The sequence below is a fragment of the Geotrypetes seraphini genome, chromosome 2, assembly GCF_902459505.1.
Source record: "Geotrypetes seraphini chromosome 2, aGeoSer1.1, whole genome shotgun sequence".
NCBI lineage: Eukaryota > Metazoa > Chordata > Amphibia > Gymnophiona > Dermophiidae > Geotrypetes > Geotrypetes seraphini.
In genome coordinates, this window is record NC_047085.1 from 123409417 (window position 1) to 123432958 (window position 23542).

A 23542-nucleotide genomic window follows, 5' to 3' on the forward strand; every position below is an offset into this window, starting at 1 on the left:
AACCTAGCAGCTGAGCTTTTGCTTTTGACAGACCCAAATCTCTGACCAAATCGTTCAATTCGGACTGTGTTATCAGATGTGGATCGCCTGATGAGGATGGTTCAAAATCCGGGTCAATGTCACTGTTAGAACCCTGCACTGCAGTTTCTTCATCTGGTTCGTCTAAGGTCCAATCCTCTGGTGGTTTCGGAACTGGAAGACTGTCATCATGTGGCATGGGTCTCATTGCTGAAGGCAGATTAGGATATTCAATTGACTTCTTGTTTTTGGCAGAGAAACCAGACACATTAGTCAAACAGAAATAACAGTCCGTCACATGGTCTTTCTGTTCTCGCCATATCATCGGAACAGCAAATGGCATCGTCTTTCGAGTACCTCTGAGCCAGGCTCTCAGACTAACAGCACATGTCGCACAGCAAATGTGAGGCGCCCATTGCTTGTCTTGATCACCTATTTTGCAGCCAAAATACAGATGATAGGCTTTCTTTACAAGGGCAGTCATCGAACGTCTCTGAGGCGTAAGTGTATATTCCCCACAGATATAGCAGAATGTGTCGCGGCTGTTACGACACCGACGAGACATATTGCCCGACACCAAAACGTCTATAGCATCAAGCTTACTTACTGTTATATTGCTACAGCTACTATACTACTATACTTTACTATACTGATACTATATACACACACGGACTATCTATATTAACCAAATGAGCAGGATCGGTGTATGGAAGCCACCATTATAGCATGGTGAGACAGCGCAAGCTCGTTCAGACCTGCCCAGACATGCCCAGGATGTCATCTTCCATAAAACAGCTTCCAACCTGGCTAGATTTTATGCATGGACATACCCAGGCGGCACAAACCGTTGTTGATAAGACACTTATGGGAGAAAAAATTGTTTGCATCCAAATATAAGAAAAAATCACGACAAAATTGAAGATTTCTCTGAAATGGTACGTGATGGGTAATTTTTGATGTAATATTCATGATCAGCACCCAAAATTCTATAAGAAACACCCAGCAGTGTTCAGGAAGCAAAAACTTTGTTGTGCAGTGACATTGGAGCATTTAACTCGCTGGCCCACAGACCGGTACCGCAACTTTGTAAAAGGAGCCCTTAATTTGTTTGTTTTACACATTTGTTTTAATAAAAATAAATTTGACAAGTATTGTAAATTTTTAACACATGCTACTTGACTCAACACATGTTAAATTACAGGTTAACATGAGTTACCGTAAATTACTTCAGTACACACTAAATTTTAAGACCCAATAATAAACCAAATAAGTACTAACAGATGCATATCTTTATTGGCAAGATAAATTGTGATGTGGTAAAATGCTTATAATATCCCAGCTGTGGGAGTACAGGGGTGGAGATTTATCTTGAATCAAATGCAAAATAATTCCAGAAAAGGAGATAAAGTGTTCAGGAAGAAATGGGACTTAAGGCTGACATTGTATCACCTTTCTGTGGAAGAAGGAACATCTTGGTTAGACTCAAGTTCTAGGACGCTTGCTTAAGGTTATGTAATTCAATCTGGAGAAGGACTTGCTGTGTCACACAGTTGGCAGGAGAGGATTGGGGGCAAATGTAAGGCATGCATTTGTTTGAAATGCTATCTACTGTATGTTGGCTCTATAAAGTTGATCTTTGATTTCACATGTGAGATTCTGGTTTGTTGTATAATTGAAATATCCTTTCAGTAAACAGGAATTTTCAGTGGCTCACTCATCAGGTTTTTATTTGCCAGTAACTCAGATTTGCTTTTGCTACAGATCATATCTGTTTTATTTATAAGCCCATTTCTAACCCACAAAACTGATCTATTGCCTTTTGCGATCATTTGTGGCAAATTTAGGGCTCCTTTTACGAAGCTGTGCTAGCGGTTTTAGTGCACGCTTAGCGTGCGCTAGACGCTAACGCCAGCATTCAGCTGGTGTTAGTTGTTGGCGCGTAGTGCGGGGCCAGCACGCGCTAATAACGCTAGCGCACCTTAGTAAAAGGAGCCCTAAGTATTGGTGGTATACAGTGATAAGACATTTTTGAAAAATCTTTTATGTTACCTTTTTACAAGCATGAGACTCTTTGTCTTTGGTGAACTAGCAATGAAACAATTTGGCAGCAAATGTTTGGCAATGTCAGGCAGTTCCTATAAACTTGAACTGGCACGGTGTCAGCAGATGTACTAAATCAAGTCTGTTTTGGAAGGCTCGCAGCTTCAGCCGTGCGTACTACATGAACTGTGCAGGTTGCTTTAAAAACAGCGTTAAAGGATAAACAACGTATCACTTTAACAAAGCAAATGTCTAGTGCAGGGGTAGGGAACTCCGGTCCTCGAGAGCCGTATTCCAGTCGGGTTTTCAGGATTTCCCCAATGAATATGCATGAGATCTGTTTGCATGCACTGCTTTCAATGCATATTCATTGGGGAAATCCTGAAAACCCGACTGGAATACAGCTCTCGAGGACCGGAGTTCCCTGCCCCTGATTCTAGTGCGATGTGACAGTGGATTTAGCAATGAAGGTGGAAATGGAGAAGAATATCACATGAGAAAGAAGTGAAGAGTTTCAATTTCAATTTTCAAAATTTTTTTATTGAGATTTTTACAAGAGCAGAGATAAGTATATTATACAGTAAATATGATACAACCAATAACAAAAATGCAATTAGGGAGTAACAAGCTCCTGTGCACATTAAGTAAACAAGAATAACTATATGAAGCTATAAGAAGAGACCAGTAAGTTCGATAGGAGACCCATGAAAATTAAATCCAATGCAGTCAACATGAGATGTTGAGCAAGTAAAGAGTTTCTACATGACATAAGAATATCTTGTGCATTACAAAATAAATGGTAGAATTCAATATGGGTCATGTGCAGTCAAACCCTTCCCAAAACGAGACTAAGGTTCAGTAGCGTTTTTAGCGTACACAGGAAATTACTGCACGCTACACTGCGCGCTATGCTTCTAGAACTAATGCCAGCTCAATGCTGGCGTTAAGGTCTAGCGCGTGCGGCAATGTAGCATGCGCAATTCCGCACGTTTAAAGCCCTAGCACACCTTAGTAAAAAAAGCACACAGATAAGTAGCTAAGGAGCAGTAAGGTTACAGTTTTATTTATTAATAACAACAAGTATGTTAAAAAATAAATCAGAACAAACATATTTACCACTCTTCCAGCCTTGCCTATGAAAGCCATAATACATCAACCACAAAACTAGATAGTGATGTCCTAGTGAGTCTGTCTGCTGACCTCATATCACTTTCAGCCATCCGTGCCAGGGGCTAACTGGGTCAAGGGTCCTCTCATAGTTGATACAGGCACTCCATTCATTTTTAAGCAGTAACGCAAGAGATCAATTGTCCATGCTCAAAATTCAATAATTCATAGTCATTCAACCGAAACACAAAAGGGCTGACCTTCACAACTGACGATCATCCTCCCCAAAACACCCATTATCACTACCCCATGGAATAGTAGGAGGGAAAAAAAATTGCTCTAAATTCAATAACTCATAGTCATTCATTCGGATGGGATACAGAAGGGCAAACCTTCACAACCACCAAAAGCAAAGACAGTGCCTTGCTTCTCTTCAGTTGCCACCATCAGCTGTGAACCAAATCCTCTGTCCATCAGCTTCCAAAACAACTTGAAATGCACTCAAGATAATATACAATCTGATATCAGAGAAATGGATCCCATTAAATAAAGGCCCAGATAACCCAGTATTATCATATCATGGGGCACAATCAAACTGCTCATCAATACCACTAACTTAGCTATCTCAGAATTCCACAGCATTCCTACTTTCAACCAATTATTCTCCAACTACTGACCCAGACATCCTATAACTTGAACTAAATGACTCTGATTGAGAAGGATCCCAGCCCCACAGCTCCTCTTGATATGACCTGCTGCCCATATCCACGAAAGGATGAAGGACAAATTTTAGTCATTTCTATCAATCAAATATCAATATCTCTATAACCCCATACCTGATATTTGTCTTTTTCTAATCAATTCCTAAATTGAGTATCATAGTTCAACCATAATAATTTAGGGCCTGTAAGCTACGAGTCCAGCTGCACTGAATAATGTTCAGTGCAGCTGGACTCACAGTTTTCAAAAGACCGCGGGATCGATTTCTACATGTCGCCCGTGGCTGACCTGGAAGCTGAGATTTTGCATTAGAGGGAAAGCTTCCGGGTCAGCTGCGGGCATCGTGTAGGAACTGCTGCCCGTGGCTTTTTGAAGACTGAATTCGGCTGCACTGAATAATGAAGAAGGAAGAAGGTGCTACTTGGACTTCTGGAGCTGGGCCAAGAGGTACACTCTCAAAGGAGAGGGACTATGGGGGGTGAGGTGGGCAAAGGGAGGGAGGGAGCAGGGCCATGGAGGGGTAGGTCCAGGGGGTCCAGTGTACTTGGGTGCCTAGGGTCCACTGAAGAATTAATCCTGCCCTGGAGGGAGTCCTCTATTTATATTTCTGCCAGTGGAGGGGGAGGAGGCAGTATCAGTATCACATTTTATGGGCAAAATCTGCAGAATTCCAGAGGACCTCCTTGTGTCTAATGCTAAAAAACACAATATTGAAGCGCTACCCACATACACACACACTGGTAAGAATGTGGATAGAGGTCTTCCACACAGCTTAGAGATAACATTGGTGCCCACTTAACTCGATACATAAAGTTAGGATAGCCTTTTTGCTGTCCTAACTTTATGTGCTTATTTAGCTGGTTAGTGGACTGAATATCACTGCTAACTGGCCAATAGCACCGCCTTACCTTAACGAATTTGGGAATAGTCAGTTAGCAGTAATATTCAGCCAGCATTACCTGGTCAAGTGCTGCTGAATATTGGCAGCTGGTCAGCTCAGTATGGTTTAACTGGACAGAAGCCACTCCTGCATGGTGGGTTTTTGTGACTTAGACCATGTTTTACATGGTCTAAGTCACAATGTCCAAGTTCCGTCGATCCTGGGCTGTATAACTTTCGGTTATACATGCTGTACGACTAAGTCTAAGCCAGCCCACATCCCGGCCAACTCCTGCCCTCGACACTCCTCCCGAAACGCCCCGTTTAGCTTTGGTCGTTCAGCGGCACTACGTAGGCCTAGGTCGTTTAGAAATACATCCAAAACCCGTTTTTAGTATTGGCACTTGGACATATTTGGGAGATGTTCGTCCAAATGCCAACTTAGGCCGGTTTTTGGATGTTTTTCTCTTTCGATTATGAGCCCCTTACTTTCTGAGTCATTTTAAAGCATGATGTCCTATTGCCAAATCCTACTTTCTTAATTTCCCTGACATATGCCTTTTCAATACCAAGGTCAATAATTTCCGAGAACGGGCCTTCCCTATTCCTGAGCTTGATTGCACAGTTATCAGTTTTTATCCTTGTGCTTATTATAATTTCTGGTAAGTTAGCTTGACTTGGAGTTATCTGTTAATTTCCTTTTTCACAAGCTAAATGTTTGTCATTGTCAGCAGATGTTTACCAGTTTCTGGGTTAAAATTGAACTTCTCATGAAACCTGCTTATGTTGACAGAGAGAAAGATACATAGAGAGATCTGATCTTCTAGTAGCTTGTTTAGGGTGTTTTAGGCTTAATGTGCCAATTCCCTATTTGAGGGTTCACAGGGATCTATCTATCTTCACCTTAAAAATTCATGGAGGTCTTAGGACAGGGCTGCCCAAGTCCGGTCCTCGCGATCTACTGGCAGGCCAGGTTTTCAGGATATCCACAATGAATATGCATGCGAGAGAGATTTGCATACCAAGAAGGCAGTGCAGGCAAATTTCTCTCATGCATATTCATTGTGGATATCCTGAAAACCTGGCCTGCCAGTAGATCTCGAGGACCGGACTTGGGCAGCCCTGTCTTAGGATCTTCACCTGTATACCTGTACAGGTCTTTTCTCCATCTTTTCCCTTTAATTATTCCTCAAGCCCTAACCTCTTTATTCTTTCCTCATTCGAGAGGAGTTCTATCCCCTTTATCAGTTTGGTTTAATATAAGAAGTTCCCTTTTATAAAATCCACTGAATTGTAGATTAATATCTGCCTAATCTATTTTTATATTTGTTTAAATAAGTTAATGATAGCTTATTTTTATGTGGACTGGAAAAAAATGTGCTGTATATTCCTTTGAGTCAGTCAGGCAGCTGTTGCCATTAAATTAAAAAGTAGGTTCCTAAGAAGTAATGCTAATATTTATATATCAGCATCGGATTCATTGTACGGCAATGCAAAAGGCTGTTATTTCATACTGGTGAAGGATGCAAATGTTATTCCTGGGATATGAAACCAGAGCAGCTAAGCCCTGAGTACATATCTGCGTTATACAATGCACTGCATTAGCTAAAGTGTTGCCTTGTTAAATTGGTGATATTTGCTATGTTGACTGTGACAGGCTATCAGCTCTTCTGGTGTCAGAAAAATCATATGGCAATGTTTCATTAAATAAAGGGAAAAAAAGGTATATGTGCCAGATGTGATTCAGATTTGGTCTACTGCCAATGAATGTCAGAAGAAAAAAAAAGAAATCTCCCCTTTCAAAATATCAGCCCTATATAATATTTGTGGCTGGGATTGGAGCATTAGTTCAAGAGAGATAAATAGATATCACGTTGTTAAATCAAGCTATTTCCAGCTGAGACAAATTCAGCAGCTCGAGCCTCTTCTAACTTGAACCAATATGATTTAGTGTATGCTTTTGTTACAAGCAGGATTGAGTATCACAACTCTCCACACGAGGGACTTACAATAACGAGTCGAAAGAGATTTCAACTGGTTCAAAACACTGCTGTACAGTACTGAATGAACTACATTGGTTGCATATTTTGGTTAGAATTGTCTTTAAAACAGTGTTTTTCAACCACCGGTCCATGGACAAGTGCCGGTCCACAGAAATTTCCTGCAGGTCCACAGGGCCAGCACATGCATCAGGCCCAAAACAGTGTTCTTCAACCGCCGGTCCATGGTACGATCGATGCGGCATTATCTTCGAGCCAGCTCCCTCTTCCTAACTGATTCGGTGCACAAAGCCACGGGCAGTGGCTCCTACGGACATCTTGCGCCTGAACCGGAAGCCTTCTCTCTGACGTTGCAACGTCAGAGAGAAGGCTTCCAGATGAGGCACGGGATGTGCAAGGTGCAATTAGTACTATTATGGGGACGGGGTCTGGGGTGGAGATTGGGAAAAATGGGCAGGGTCTGGCCCACAACTTAGCCCAGTGTTCTTCAGCTGGTCTATAGACTGATGCCAGTCCACAGAATAATTATTTTATTTCTGCCGGTCCATAGGTGTAAAAAGGTTGAAACACACTGCTTTAAAACATTGTGTCTGGATTTTAAATCTCTTTTCTTAAATACTCCCAAATATCTTTCAGATACGGTATATTGACTAAAGAGGAACATCAGCACTTTTTTCTGTGTTCTTCTCAGTGCTATCTTTATGTAATATGAAAATTAAGTTATGTTTATTTTTTATAAGCACTAGTTGCATGTGGAAATTTGTGTGCCATTAATAGCATCTGGGGGTAGCGCTATAGAAATAATTAATTGTAGTAGTTTATTATGTGCATAATGTGGTATGTTTCTGGGTGTTATTTATTTAGATTTTTTTTATTATTTATTCATTTTTAAAACTCACAATAAGTGTAACATAAAATACAATCATTTTATACTTTAACATCACTTAATATATCATCAAATTCTAACTCTCATCAAATATTCCCCCTCCCTTATACCCAACAATTATTCATAAGCAAAAGAAATCATGAAATATTCCCACCCCCCACCCCACCCTGGGTATTTAGATTTATTAATCATCTTTTTCATGAAGAGATTCACTCTGAGTGGTTTACAATTACCAAATGGTAATCAGGGACTCTTAAGTACATTCCCTCTCTATCCTCATAGGCTCACTATCTAACTGTGGTACTTGGGGCAATGGAGGGATTAAGGCCCAAATTCTGTAACCAGCGCCTAAAGTTAGGCACCAATTTCACAGGCGCCCACTAGATAAGCGCCTATCTAAATTGAAGAACAAGCTCAATTAAGCTTTCAATCAGCACTGATTGAAACATAGGCGCCTATCAAGAAAGCGCGATTCTGTAACAAAGCGCCTCGAAAAATTTAGGCGGCCTTCAAAAAAACAGGTGCTATGCATGTGGCTACGTGTTAGGCGCCTTGTTACAGAATCGCTGCTCTTAAGCGTGCTTAAGCGCTCACATGGGCGCCTAATTTTTAGTGGTGCCTAGAGCTGGCCTATTTATTGGGCGCCTCCAAAATAGGTGCCCAAATAGGTGCTGCTCAACGCGATTCACTAAACAGCACCCAATTTTACTTGAGTGTCGCTGAACGGTTCATAGACAATGGCGGGAAAGACAAAGGCACGCCCAAACAATTGAGCGCAGCGAGGAGGTGCGCGCCGCTCAAAATTACTGTTTTTAGGGGCTCCGACGGGGGGGTTTGTTGGGGAACCCCCCCCCACTTTACTTAATAGACATCGCGCCGGCGTTATGGGGGGTTTGGGGGTTGTAACCCTCCACATTTTACTGTAAACTTAACTTTTTCCCTAAAAACAGGGAAAAAGTGGAGTTTTCAGTAAAATGTGGGGGGTTACAACCCCCCACAATGCTCCCACAACGCAGCGCGATGTCTATTAAGTAAAGTGGGGGGGGTTCCCCCCCACGCCCCCCCATCGGAGCGCCTCCGCGCTGCGCTCAATTGTCTGGGCGCGCCTTTGTCCCGGCACGCTTTGGACCTGACACCGCGCTGAACAGTGCCTAATTAGGCGCGTCTTATAGAATTTGCCCAGTCACAAGGAGCAGGCTGGGACTGAACTCACAATCTCAGGGTGCTGAGCAAGCAGTTCTAACCACTAAGCCACACCTCCACTCTACTATCTAAGAGACCCTTGGGCCTCCATTTATTCATTTTGTATCATGATGTCTTTAACCTTTTCTAATTTGAATCCAGTAAGAAGTGAATGTAACAGGACAGATATTTTTGCCCATCCTTATGCTTTCCATTTGACCGAGTGGAGCAGCCACTTGGCTCTTAGTCCAACAGGACCAGAATTGATAAGCCCCACTGGAGAGATAGATTACAGGAGATACAGTGTACCGTATTTTCACGTAGATAACGCGCACCCATGTAAAATGCGCACACGGGTATAGCGCGCGGAAAACACAAATTTATGTACAGAAATTTTTTATATACCACGCACACCCGTGCTGCCCGACTCTCCTTTTGCCTGCCCCGACTCTCCTCTGGAGACCCCGACTCTCTTTTTGCCCGCCCCGACTCTCCTTTCCCCCTTGAAGTCCTGTCCCTACCCTGAAAGCCCGATGCCCCCCCGACGTCCGATTCACCCCCCCACAGGACCGCTCGCACCCCCACTCCGAAGGACCGCTCGCACCCCCACAGCCTCCCCCCCTCCCCCATGGAGAAGCTGTCTACCTTGTTTCCGGATGCCAGCGAGCTCAGCTGTTTCCTCTGCCGGCGGTTCCGCCCCTTCTCTGAGCCCTGCTGCGCTGCTTCCTCTTCCGGCGGTCCCGCCCTTTCTCTGACATCAGAGAAAGGGCGGGACCACCTGAAGAAGAAGCAGCGCAGCACAGGGCTCTGAGAAGGGGCAGGACCGCCGGCAGAGGAAGCAGCTGGGCTGGCATCCGGAAACAAGGTAGACAGCTTCTCCATGGGGGAGGAGGGAGGCTGTGGGGGTGCGAGCGGTCCATCGGGTGGGGGTGCGAGCGGTCCTTCGGGGTGGGAGTGCAAGCGCTCCTTCCGGGTGATGAATCGGGCGTCAGGGGGGGGGGGGAACTATGTAAAAAAAATTTTGTACAACGCGCTCACGCGTATAACGCGCAAGGTTATGCGTGGTTTGTAAAAACCACGTATAACGCGTGCGTTATATGCGTGAAAATACGGTACTTGATTACTGTCAGCATTAATGTGCTGGCGTGCCCAGAGTTCAAGTAAAGGATTCTGGGATATTATAATAAAACAATCTGACCCTGGGGTTGTTAGTAAAGATAGACTGAAGGGTCCCTGCCCATATGTTATTGACAAAATACCTCTTGCCCAGTACTTGGGAGTATCCTGCAAAGCCCTGGATTTTCAAAACATATGGTAAAGTCAGGTGCTCCTTGTCAATTGAGGGCCATTATTTCAAATAAATACCAAATTGTGACATGGAGAGATACTGGAAAATATGTTAAGGCCAACAAAAGTTTTTTGGGCCAGATACTGGAAGATACTAATTGTAGAACAAACTCAAATCTATAGACAGGCTTCAAACCCTCACCCCCCCCCCCATCCTCTCTGTCTCTCACACACACATTCTCTTTTTTTCTCTCTCTCTCTCACACACACACACAAACTTCATGCTTTCTCACATCCTCACACACAGACATACACCCCTCCTCAACCATTGTCAGAAGGACAGCCACATTTTCTTCCCACTGCCTCTGAGGCCTGAACAAGGGAACCAAAATAGACTAGAAAACACAAAAGATTATAATTACTCCTAAAGGGAATGTGGAATTGGAAGGAAAGAGTTAATTTTGTCCTTTAAGGAAAATATTACTCAGAAATTAACTTTTAAGTAGACTATATGCCTAGTGAGTCAATTAAAAGTTTTGATCATGCCACATCTTAGTGAGAAATGAAACTGTCTTCCTAGAGAAATGAAAAATAACAATTTCTGTTACTAATGATAAGAACACTGTTTGTCACTCAGGAGGTAGCATCAGAAATTTTCATGAACTAGTAGGCAAGTACTTGCTAGCATGATAGTTGAGATATCAACACCTTCTGTGTTCCTGAGATAAACAAGGTCTCAAGATGCTGAACACTTTATCTTGGTTTTCTCATCAGTGTCTGTATTATCATTATATGACAATTTCACCTATAAAAATCTGTGCTTTGATGCCTATAAACAGGAGAATATCAGATTCAGGGAGCAACGTTGTCATTTTGTTTTGTGATCTATTTCCCCATTGCTAGCAATTACTATTATACATAGTGATGAATAAAGACATCTCTTACTAGTTATCTTGTTAGATTGGATTCTTTCTCAGTCTACTTCATCACAAAGAATCTGTATGGATGTAAATTTCTTAAAAAAGAGACTATGTTTGACTTAAAAAGGAATAGGGTTTTCTCAGAACCTGGAAGGCCTGTTACCCCAAATCGACTGATTACAGAGAACATAAGAACATAAGAATAGCCTTACTGGGTCAGACCAACGGTCCATCAAGCCCAGTAGCCCGTTCTCATGGTGGCCAATCCAGGTCACTAGGACCTGGCTAAAACCCAAGGAGTAGCAAAATTCCATGTTACCAAGTCAGGGCAAAAAGTGGCTTCCCCAATGTCTTTCTCAATAACGATTATGGACTTTTCCTCCAGGAACTTGTCCAAACCTTTCTTAAAACCAGCTATGCTATCCACTCTTACCACAACCTCTGGCAATGTGTTCTAGAGCTTAACTATTCTCTGAGTGAAAAAAATTTCCTTCTATTGGTTTTAAAAGTATTTCCCTGTAACTTAATCGAGTGTCCCCTAGTCTTTGTAATTTTTGACAGAGTGAAAATTTGATCCACCTGTACCCGTTCTACTGCACTCAGGTAGAGGAAATGTGTGGAACAATACAGTGTTTATTCAGGCCAGGATCCTCAAACTGGCACCTATATCGGCAGCCGCCTTAAAAGCAGGCACTGATCTCTTGGCAATCAAGCATTAGCACCAGTTTCAGAATCACCCCAATGTGAAAGATAGGCATCTATTTTCTTGTGAATCGCACTTATATAGATGCTTTAGACTGCCTTACGCCACTTCTGGCATTGGCCATGCTTATTTAGGCATTCGGCAGCCTAAAGTGCCTATGTAGACCCGATTCTGGTGCCAATTTTCTAGGTGCCAATATGCACCTCAAATCTTGGTTAAAAATACTATTTAGACGGGGCTTTTAACAGAGGTATGGGTCCCTACCGTTGCCTAGAAAATCAGCACCGGTTCGAGAATACAGGATTTATTACCTACGGAGAGTTCATCTTACATTAGCATTTACAAAGATAAGATGTTTCACATATAGTTGGCTTATAAGAACATAAGAATAGCCTTACTGTGTCAGACCAATGGTCCATCAAGCCCAATATCCCGTTCTCATGGTGGCCAGTCCAGGTCATTAGTACCTGGCCAAAAACCAAGGTGTAGCAATATCCCATGCAACTGATACAGGGCAAGCAGTGGCTTCCCCCATGTCTTTCTCAAAAACAGACTATGGACTTTTCATCCAAGAACGTGTCCAAACCTTTCTTAAAGCCAGCTACGCAATCTTGCTCTTACCACATCCTTTGGCAATGCATTTCAGAGCTTAACTATTTTCTGAGTGAAAAAAAAATTCCTCCTATTGGTTTTGAGTATTTCCCTGTAACTTCATCAAGTGTCCACTAGTCTTTGTAATTTTGATGGAGTGAAAAATCGATCCACTTGTACCCGTTCTATTCCACTCAGGATTTTATAGACTTCAATCACATCTCCCCCTCAGCCATCTCTTTTCCAAGCTGAAGAGCCCTAACCATTTTAGTCTTTCCTCATACGAGAGGAGTTCCATCCCCTTTACCATCTTGGTCGCTCTTCTTTGAACCTTTTCTAGAGCCACTATATCTTTCTTGAGATAAGGAGACCAGAATGACATCCTTAGTTTTGTTAACCATCCATTTTTTAATAATTCCCAGCATCCTGTTTGCTTTTTTGTCTGTCACCACACATTGGTTGGAAGATTTCATCGTATTGTCTACAATGACACCCAGATCCTTTTCTTGGGTGCTAACCCCCAAGGTGGACCCTAGCATCTGGTAACTGTGATTCAGGTTATTCTTCCCAATGTGCATCACTTTGCATTTGTCCACATTAAATTTCATCTGCCACTTTGATGCTCATCAAGAAACTTGGACAGAGAGGGTATAGTTCAACTTATGTGAGGATTACATTAGTTTGCGTTACAAACTGTATGGAAGGAGGAGGATAGTGGGTTGGATGCTCTGGTAGTCAGTTTAACAATGATGATATTCCGGCACCTAACATTAAGACGCCTACTGGCAGATAAAGGCCAAATGGAACCATCTAGTCTGTCCATCCGCACTAACTATTATCTCTTTCCGAGAAATTCCACGTGCCTATCCCAGGCCCTTTCGAATTCAGACACAGTTTGTCTCTACCACCTCTTTCTGGGAGACTGTTCCACACATCTACCACCCTTTCTGTAAAAAAGTATTTCCTTAGATTACTCTGGAGCCTATCACCTCTTAACTTCATCTATGCCGTCTCATTGCAGAGTTTCCTTTCAAATTAAAGAGACTCAACTCATGCACATATCTCCCATCTCCTGCCTTTCCGTCAAAGTATACAGATTGAGATCTTTAAGTCTGTCCCTATATGCCTTATCATGAAGATCACACACCATTTTAGTAGCCTTCCTCTGGACCGACTCCATCCTTTTTATATCTTTTTGAAGGTGCGGCCTCCAGAATTGTACACAATATTCTAAATGAGGTCTCGCCAAAGTCTTATACTTCCTTTTTCCTACTAGCCTTCAACTGCGCCTACCAATTTAGGCGCCACTTATAGAATCAGGGCCTTTAAGGTTAGCCTAAATTTCAGCGACCTTTTAAGAATTTACTCCTAAAGTGTCAGTTCTATAAAGCAGCGCCTAAATGTAGACACGCCTAGTAACAATTCTTATAGACTAGTAGTGCAAAGTCGCTTTAGTGTGCTGAAACGTAGGTGTGACAGTTAATGCCAGGTCAACAGCAGGCATGAGATGGCATACCAAAATGCACCTTGCAATCAGTGGCACAGTGAGGGTGAGAGGCACCCGGGGCGGTAGCACCCCTCCCTCACCCTCTTCTCTGCATGCCTTAATTCCCCCCCCCCCCGTATCTTTAGCTCTTCGCCAGCGCGAGCAGCAACTCCAACTTGCTGCCCGTGCCACCGTCAGCTCTCCCTCTGACATCACTTCCTAGGTGCAGGACCTGGAAGTGATGTCAGAGGGAGAGCCGATGCAGGCGTGAGCAGCAGGTTGGAGTTGCTAGAGGTACGGTGGGGGGAAGTGAAGGTGCACATGCAGTGGGGGGAGGAGTGGGAAAGAGAGGGGGACGGAGGGAGGGTGCCGGCGTCCCCACTAAGATGGCACCCAGGGCGGACTGCCCCTCCGCGTCCTCCCCCTACTACGTCACTGCTTACAATGCGCACACCTCATATTATTTTAAAGGGTGCCTGTGTTGCTAGGCAGAATGCCCGATGACATGCCCACGTTCTGCCCACTGCTATAGGCCACTTGCTGTTATGTGCGTACCCCAGTTTCTAGATACGGTGCTCAAAAGTGCACATGCTAATTTGGACGTGTGCCCAATTTCTGCCCACAGACCAACTGAATAACAAGACAATTAGTGCCAATAATAGGGCACTAACAATCCGTTATTGGTGCTAATTTGGCAACAATTTGAATTTACGCTTGCATTTTCCAAGTCACGATTCCATAAAGATGTGTGCATAAATCCTTCCATACCGATCCCCAACAGTGGTGTGGCCATGGAAGAGGCGTGGGCGGATCAGGGGTGTTCCTAGAATTTGCGCGGTGTTACAGAACAATGACGTAGCCACGGGTGGGCCCAGGCCCACCCAGGGGCGGCACCTCTTTGAGGCGGCTGGTGGGCATCCCCAAGTCCCACCAGCTAAAAACTCCCCAAACTTCTCCTCTGCTTACCTTTAAACGGCCCATCTTTGCCGACAGCAAGTGGTATGGCTGATACATGCTGCTTGCCAAGGCCCCACAGCCTTCCTTCTGACACAACTTCCTGTTTTCCGCAGAGGCGGAGTGCATCGGAAGGAAGGCTGTGGGGCTACCCCGAGCAGCGTGTATCAGTCACATTAGTCCAGCGGTCTCAAACACGCGGCCCGCAGGCCGCATGTGGCTCTCCAGATTTTATTTGCGGCCCGCGGTCTGGACTGGATCATTATCTTCCTTTTGGAGCAGCAGCGTGTCCGCGGTCTGGACTGGATCATTATCTTCCTTTTGGAGCAGCAGCGTATCTAGCCGGCTTGTTCCGTTCAAATCCGCGGGTTGGCGGCTCCTTGCGCTATCCACGGAAGAGCTGGCCAGACACGCTGCTGCTCCAGTGGCGTACCAAGGGGGGGGGGGGGGGGCGGTCCACTGTTCTCCCTAGAGTGCGGCTCGTCTAGAGCAGTGGTGCCCAACCTGCTTCCCTTCCCTTCTCAGGCCGGCACCGTGTTATTTGGTCTCCCTGCTTCTCTTCGGGGCCGACCAACTCTCGCCACCCGATGTCAATTCTGATGTCGAGAGGACATTCTGGCTAGCCAATCGCTGCCTGGCTGCCTAGAACATCCTTTCCGACGTTAGAATTGACGTCGGGCGGTGAGAGTTGGTCGGCCCCGTGGAGAAGAGAAAGAGGGAGATCTCGGCCTGTTCCCGATGGCGGCAGCGGCAGCAGCCTATTCCCCGGCGGCGGTGGTGTGGGGGAGGGCAGGAAGGAAGGAAGAAAGAAAGAAGGGGGGGCAGGGAGTCAGAAACAAAGCAAAAAATGGGACACGGAATCAAAGAAAGACAGACATAGAGAAAGAAAGAAAAAGTTGGGGGAGGGAATGAGGTCTGGAGGAGAGGAAGCATACAGGAGGCTGAAAGAAGAGAAGAAATATTGGATGCATAGTCAGAGACTGATGAAATTATCAAACAAAGGTAGGAAAATGATTTTATTTTTAATTTAGTGATTGAAATGTGCCTGTTTTGAGAAAGAAAAGATATTAAACTTTAAATGTGAGGGCTGCAGAAAAAATAGAGCACTTGGAGGGCCGCAGAAAAAATAGTTAATGTCTTATTAAAGAAATGACAATTTTGCATGAGGTAAAACTCTTTATAGTTTATATATCTTTCCTTTTAAAGGAAAGTTTTATAAACTATAAAGAGTTTAACCTCATGCAAAATTGTCATTTCTTTAATAAGACATTAACTATTTTTTTTGCGGCCCTCCAAGTGCCTACAAATCCAAAATGTGGCCCGCAAAGGGTTTGAGTTTGAGACCACTGCACTAGTCGCTGCCAGCAAAGATTTATTGGCTTTTCAAAAGGTAGGCAGTGGAAGCAGGGATACATTGGATAGCGAGAGATTGGGTTACTAGATTTCATGAAGTAAAAACCCGGACGCATGGTCCTATCCCTAGCAATGCCCCATTCTGTCCCAGCCCCGCCCTCTTCCACCCCAGCCCCGCCCCCACACAAACCTCTTAAACTCATGGCTCTGTCTGGGAGGGTCTATGAGCATGCGCAGATGCGACAGTGATGTCATTGCATCACATTCGCGCATGTTCGGCAGCCCTTCCAGTCCCAGCCCTGAGTCGAAAACCCAGACAAACTCCTTACAGTTTAGAACAGGGATCTCAAAGTCCCTCCTTGAGGGCCGCAATCCAGTCGGGTTTTCAGGATTTCCCCAATGAATATGCATGAGACCTATGTGCATGCACTGCTTTCAATGCATATTCATTGGGGAAATCCTGAAAATCCGACTGGATTGAGGCCCTCATGGAGGGACTTTGAGATCCCTGGTTTAGAAAGATGTCTGGTAACCCTAACACAGGGATCTCAAAGTCCCTCCTTGAGGGCCGCAATCCAGTCGGGTTTTCAGGATTTCCCCAATGAATATGCATTGAAAGCAGTGCATGCACATAGAGCTCATGCATATTCATTGGGGAAATCATGAAAACCCGACTGGATTGCGGCCCTCAAGGAGAGACTTTGAGATCCCTGCCCTAACAAGAGAGGGAAAGAAGGGATCTTCTGTCCACCCAACTAGGAGCCAGACCTGCCAAAAATTGGGCATCTGGCTACACCCTTGTTATAAAATATGATAGATCCACACACCTACTGTTACTACTCATTTATTACTACTATTATTAATTATTTCTAGAATGCTATCAGACACATGCAGAGTCACGGAGACAGCCCGTGCTTGAATGAGTTTACAGTCTAATCCAGGGGTAGGGAACTCCGGTCCTCGAGAGCCGTATTCCAGTCGGGTTTTCAGGATTTTCCCCAATGAATACGCATGATTTCTTTTTGCATGCACTGCTGTCAAAGCATATTCATTGGGGAAATCCTGAACACCCGACTGGAATACAGCTCTTGAGGACCGGAGTTCCCTACCCCTGGATTAGACTGTAAACTCATTCAAGCACGGGCTGTCTCCGTGACTCTGCATGTGTTCCCTACCCCTGGTCTAATCAGTGAGCTCAAATGAACTCACAATCTAATCAAGCATGACAGAAAAAAAAATGTTCAGGTGCATTTAGGTACAAGGATTTAGAGCAAGATTCAGTTAGTGTAAATCCTCGTACCCAGAACTGAGCATAAATCTCAGTACTAAGTCTAGGCCATCAACGGTGGCCAACTTAAAGGCACCATTTGTAGCACACCGCTTTCTTTGATGCCCAAATTTGGGCACCATTTACTGAATTCAGCCCCATATGATTAGCATGCTAATTTTACACAATAGTGCCTAGCACATACTCACATACATGCCAATTTGTGAGATCATTCACATGCATAAGTACACCTATTCTACATAACTTAATGTGCACAACTGGCTCCTAAATTTAGGTGCCCTTTATAGCATGGCCATTAAAGAAAACTGATTCTGGTACATGACATCCTAATCCAACTGGCTCGTCACTCAAACTAATTTAGGGACCTTAGCAACTCCAAATTCCCATCACACATTTATTATGCTAGACTAAAAGGGTGACTGGAGCTAGGTGCAAACGACAGTTTCTTTAAATGTAGCCTGCCTCTGGTTACTGATTTCCAAAGCCTTCTTCGGTTGCAGAGGCAAAGCTAGATTTTCATCATTTCTAGTAAACACCGACTGTGGAATGACGTAGGTGCGACTGGCCGGGAAGGGACAGGACGGACTATTTCTATTGCTGAGAGTGTCGCCACTTCCAGGCCAGTGGCCATAAAGCGGTCAGAGAATGCAGTGGGGAGTGAAAAGACCTTTGAGGCCTTCTCTTGCCAGATCTTGCACCTGGAAAGCTGCCCTGCTCGTTGTAAACTCCAGAGAACGCGGTTCCAGATTCCACGAGAACTGGATGCAGCTGGCCACTGGCTCCTCCCACTCTGGCCTTCTTCCAATAGGGCTCAGACACAGTATATAAATCCAATCAGGCAGCCCAAGAGTGTTTAGGACACGCCTCTTTGGTCAAAGTTTCTCGCGCTAGTAGACAGCAAAGAAACGTTATTGCAGCAAAGGACTAACTCTGCTGAAGTGGCACACTGAAAACTTCAGCATTGCTACAGTGAATAAAGGGTAAGTCAGGATTATTTTTCTGCTGTCTTAATACGCTTGTTTTTAAAGCAGTGGTGCTTATCGCTCCTAGCACGCTATGTGCTGCTTCAGCACGCACTGGTAAGTAAATATAGCCAGTGAATTTTCCGTCCATGGTGAATTACGGGGGTTTTGTCAGTGCTGTTTGCTTCTTGGGGCTTTTGCAGCAACACTGCCAGGTTTTCTTTTTTTTATATATCATTACTTTTCGTCTTCCAGGTGCAGTTTGAGTTTCTGCTGTTTTGAGAGTGCTCGCCTTCTCTGGGAGAAATTATGGCATCTGTGCCGTCAGCTGGCTGCCTTATGGCCAGAAATCAATACTACAGAAGTAAGTTCATTTTGGTTTTCTTTAAAACTGTTATAAGTTTCTGTTACAGAAATTGACTAGCATTTCTCAGAAACACAAAAATAACTATTTCTCTAGATCTCAAGCTTGACCTAGAGACCTCGGGCATAGACCATGGGATAGGAAAGGACAATATGGGTTCACAGTAGTATCATGAAAGTTAACATAGCAAAACAATTTCACCCCAAGGAGTATTAGAATGGAATGTGATTGATAGCATTATAAGCAGTGGTTGAGTGGTGGCTATGAATCATGGATTTTGAGCGATCAATCCAAGATAGGTCCTGTTTGATGCTTATCTAATGGTATTAAAGCAGCTGTATAGTGTGAGAAACTTGGAGCCAGAGGCCCAGAACAAGAGATAAAACATCACACAGGAGTTAAAATATTGTAATTGCGTCCTATGCATTATTGTATTAATAATTAAGATGAGGATGGGAGTAAATGACTGTTTAATGTAATAATTGTATAGTTATTAGTGCGTTCTATGCAGTATTTATGATTTACCAATTGTATTGCACTATCAAAGTTTGAAAATCAATGAAGATAAATCTTCAACAATAAAAAGATCACACAGGACAGAGCTTTCCAAGTCTGAGGAACCCTAGAGTCAGACTGTTCTTAAGGATACTGGTAATGGAATATTCATGAGATAAATTTGCATAGAGTGGAAGTCCATCGCATGCAAATTTATCTGATGCTTGATTGTGGATATTCTTTTTGTTCATAAAATTTTATTGGCTTTTGTCATTATAAAACGAAGAAAAACAATAATGAAAATGCTGCCGAGAAAGCAACAGGTAGCAAGTATTAGCCGAGTATATCAAATTGCAGAAACATCATTATATATAAAAAAGAAAAAGTGATGCAGTTGGGATAAGCCAGTAATGCAGCAAATCTAAATATAAACTATGTTAGAAGGATACAATGAAAAAAGGATCAAATACATTGATTGGAAGAGTAATGGAACGAGATATGTATATCATAATAGGAAAAGAAATAATAACGGTTAACATTAAAATTATTCTGATACCCTGATAGACTGTAGGGTTTCCATGACAGGTTTGGGAGTCAGATATAAGGACAGGCATAACCAGTAGGAAAGCCATTTATTTATAACATCTTGAAATACTGCCATATCTAATAAAAGGTCACAGCGGCTTACATAAAATAATTAAAATGCAGTAGAAAAGAATGCCATTACAAATAGAAAAGTACACATTCATTCATTCAAGAGCAGACATGAAATGAAACTTATTCTACATAACTTATAGTGAGACTTCAAGTAAAATATTGTCTCCAGTTATGAGCACCATATCTCTGAAAGGATATTGACAGACTGGAGCCAGTTCAGAAGCAACCCAAATGGTGCCGTTTATACCCTCACATGAGAGCATGGGATAGGAGGAGAAGATGCCTAGTTGCCTAGAAGAGAAGACCATGATCCATTGGGATTTATGGCAGTATAATGAGATTTGGCAGCCTAAATGGATCTAATGTTCCTAATATACTATGTTTTTTTCCCTTCCAGCACGACAGAATTCAGAGTCCAGTGTATGCTCCAGTAGCTCCTCCTGCAGTGGCCTAAACCCTGGGAACCCATTGGATAGAGAGAAAGCCAACCATGGTATTTCCTGGGGCCCTGATTTCCCTTCCTAACATACATTTCTAATAGGTGCTAAATTATGGCTTACTCACTGACCCAACAATTCCTTGCTAGGTTTGCCTGAAACGTATGAGAAATGCTGGTGGCTAAAGAACTTTTTCCATTGTGAAACGGTGCCCTCCACTTCAGTCAGAATAGACACGTCTGCTGGCAGGTGAGATATATTGTATGGTAGATCTTGATTTAAATTAATAGGTACAAACTGTTCAAGTATTTTACTCTCTGTTGTGATATTTTAATAATTCATAATTATTTTTCTTCATCGTTTTTGTAGCTCTTTCTGTATAAATGACGGAAGACATGCTTTTCCTAGCAAAAAAAACATTTCGTGAATTTATCAGTGAAAAGTGTTTTTACTGAAATTAAGCAATAATGAAAAATTCAGCAGAATGAACATAGGATGCCTGTGCATAGCTCCCTGTAACTTATAGCTTATGCTATACCTCTCCAGTTAACTACATGAACACTTTCATGTGTAGTCTTATTTCACCAGGCACTAAGGCCCAGATTCTATATAAGATGCCTAGATCGGCATTCCTGTTTGCTGTATTTTTTCACTGCCTGTTGTAAGACTCCATATGCTGTATCTCTCTCCCTTTTTGTAAGACTCTGTATGCTCTTTGTAAGACCCTACATGCTGTATCCCGGACTTTTTTTAAGTTTCTATATGCTTTTGTAAGTTTCTGTATACTGTATCCTGGATCTCAGCACATTGTAACTTCGCTGATTGTCCAGCTCTCTTCAGTGTGAACCGCCTAGAAGTCTCACGACTATGGTGGTATAGAAGAATAAAGTTATTATTATTATTATTATTAGCCAATCTAGGCACTTAACAGTTATTTAATAAGCTTGTTATCAGTGCCAATTAAACCTAATTAGCTTGATAATTAGGTGCCTATCATCCAATTTAATTTATGCTAACGTAGTAGAGTGAGAGTGTGTTTTCCATGTAGGTGTCTAAAATGGACTTATAGAGCCCCCTTTTACAAATCTGCAGTAGTGATGCTGCCATGGTAAATGCACCAAAGCCTATAGGAATTAAATGGACTTTGGTGCATTTACCACTGCAGTAGCGCCACCGCAACTTTGTAAAAGGGGCCCTTAGATGCCAATATTTAGGCCAAAAAAACCCTTGACATAATTAGGGGGCACTTAAGCTCATTTTAGGCGCCACTAGGTGCAATTTTATAAACTGCACCTAACTGAAGATTGATGGGGCGCTGTGTTCCCCCGACACCTAACTTTTAGGTGCCAGTTATAGAATTATGACCTATATGCTTAAAACCCCTGTTTTGTTTTACCGCTGAGCTGGAAATCATGAAGCAGAGAAGTCTAATTTTTTGCACAGTTGACTGATGCCAGATGGAGACAGGAAGAAGTGCTATTGCTGTACATTAAGCAACAGACTGAGGGCAGCTTTACCTGGCTTGGAATGCAGGTTCTAATATAGGCCCAATGCATTGTTTTGTAAAGCTCTGAAATATGAATTTTTTTCTGCCTTTGTAGTACTCCTCACAGCTGATCCCGGTGAGCCGCTGAATAATCTGATCTCCAGCAGTGCTGGCACGTGCACAAACACTTCTCCAATGCCTCGGACTCTTCCAGTTGAGGGGCAACATGAAATCTACAGCAACCTCATTGTTTGTGAAGAAAGGAAGAAGACTGTTACGGGGTGCTTTTTCAGTTGCATGACACAATTCTCATGGCTTGACTGAATGCAACAATCTATTCCTTCCACCTATAATGCATCAAAGCATATCATTGTTGTCCTTTATGCCTCTGGCCCTGTGTTACGCAATAGTGAATGTCAATACCTAAATTCTTAGATTAGTATAGCTAAGAATCATGTTGGTTAAATAGAACAGTACTGTATGCTTAGCTTAGTGAGGGGGAGGGAGGTTTCGTTCCTTCAATAGAATCAAACTTGTATGAAATTAGTAAGAGAGCTTCCTCAGTGGGGAGGAAGAATCTAGTGCAAGAAAGTTGGGAACTAGGAATATTGGGCTTGAAATCCCACTGTCATTTATTGTGACTTTTGACAAATCATTGGTTGTTGGTTTAAAGTACATTTGATAAATCACTTTACCTTAGATACAGATTGTAAATGCAGAATCTTGTCTATGTGATTGCAACTTGTTTGGATTAGCTGAGTTTATATTGATTGCTTCCTCTGATTTACAGTAGATTAACAGTCATTTTTAAAGGTGAAAATACATTGCACTACTTGAGCTTCAACTCCACAGTGTTTCTGAGTCATGTTAAAAAATGTTCCACCTACGCCACTGTTTCTCAAAATTGTGTGCCCCGAAGAGCTTCTGGTATGCCACAAGCGATTACAGAATTTTAAAAAATTCCCTTCATAAATATACACTAGAATAGATGACATGCAGGCCTTGTACTCAAGGCTGTCGATGTTATGAGCATCTGTGTCTGACCAAACAAGCATTCTTTGACGCGATTGATCTTTGAAAACTAATGGCAAGTAATTTTAATTTAATTTTTACTTTTTATGCAGTAGTTATCCTAGGCAATCAAGGCTTTGTTGTCATTTGGATCTTCTTATCTTTGTGAACTTGGGATTTTCAGCCCTGAGCAAAATTAAATTGGAAAAAAAAAGAACTGTAGATGGTGGATGACGATATGTGTGTCTGCTTGTCGACGAGCTCTGTTTTCAGTTAATTTGCACTCAAAAACAAAGCACATCATCACATTAATTAGCAATTGTATTCTAGCTGCTTTAGTTTCACCGTTGTTACACTTACCCATACATAACTTAAAGAACTTAAATTTATTTTTGTTGGTTTTGCATTTTTTTTTCTATAATTTCAGTTACAATGTACCGCAAAAAACACTTGCCCTGTTCAGTGTGCCAGAGCTAAAAAATGGTTTGAGAGACACTGACCTAGTCCATTGCAGTTTTTCACAGGCTGCAGAAGAGGATATTTGAGCAAGCTATTGGGTGATTTGGTTCTTTCTCATGGTACTTGGCAGCTCCTGGCCTCCAGGGACATCAATCAGTCTGGATATCCCAAGTGATTAAACACAAGATAGTGTATACACACTGCCTAAATGATAACGATATGTCTTAAGCATATTTTTATGGATATCCTGTAAACTT

The 23542-nt window shown here is 42.8% G+C and overlaps 1 protein-coding gene across 1 annotated transcript; it reads left to right on the top strand.

Moving 5' to 3' along the window:
- Positions 1 to 18239: 18239 nt before the first annotated feature.
- PPDPFL (pancreatic progenitor cell differentiation and proliferation factor like) lies at positions 18240 to 23339 on the top strand. Its single transcript, XM_033934741.1, has 5 exons — positions 18240 to 18394; positions 18632 to 18740; positions 20290 to 20385; positions 20479 to 20578; positions 21931 to 23339. The coding sequence occupies exons 2-5, from the start codon at positions 18686 to 18688 to the stop codon at positions 21944 to 21946; spliced, it is 267 nt and encodes an 88-aa protein (XP_033790632.1). The 5' UTR covers positions 18240 to 18394; positions 18632 to 18685; the 3' UTR covers positions 21947 to 23339.
- Positions 23340 to 23542: the final 203 nt, after the last annotated feature.

Coding starts and splice junctions, on each gene's coding strand:
- PPDPFL (XM_033934741.1), top strand. CDS start 18,686: ATGGCATCTGTGCCGTCAGCTGGCTGCCTTATGGCCAGAAATCAATAC. Junction 18,741..20,289: donor CAGAAATCAATACTACAGAA/GTAAGTTCATTT, acceptor TTTCCCTTCCAG/CACGACAGAATTCAGAGTCC. Junction 20,386..20,478: donor TAGAGAGAAAGCCAACCATG/GTATTTCCTGGG, acceptor ATTCCTTGCTAG/GTTTGCCTGAAACGTATGAG.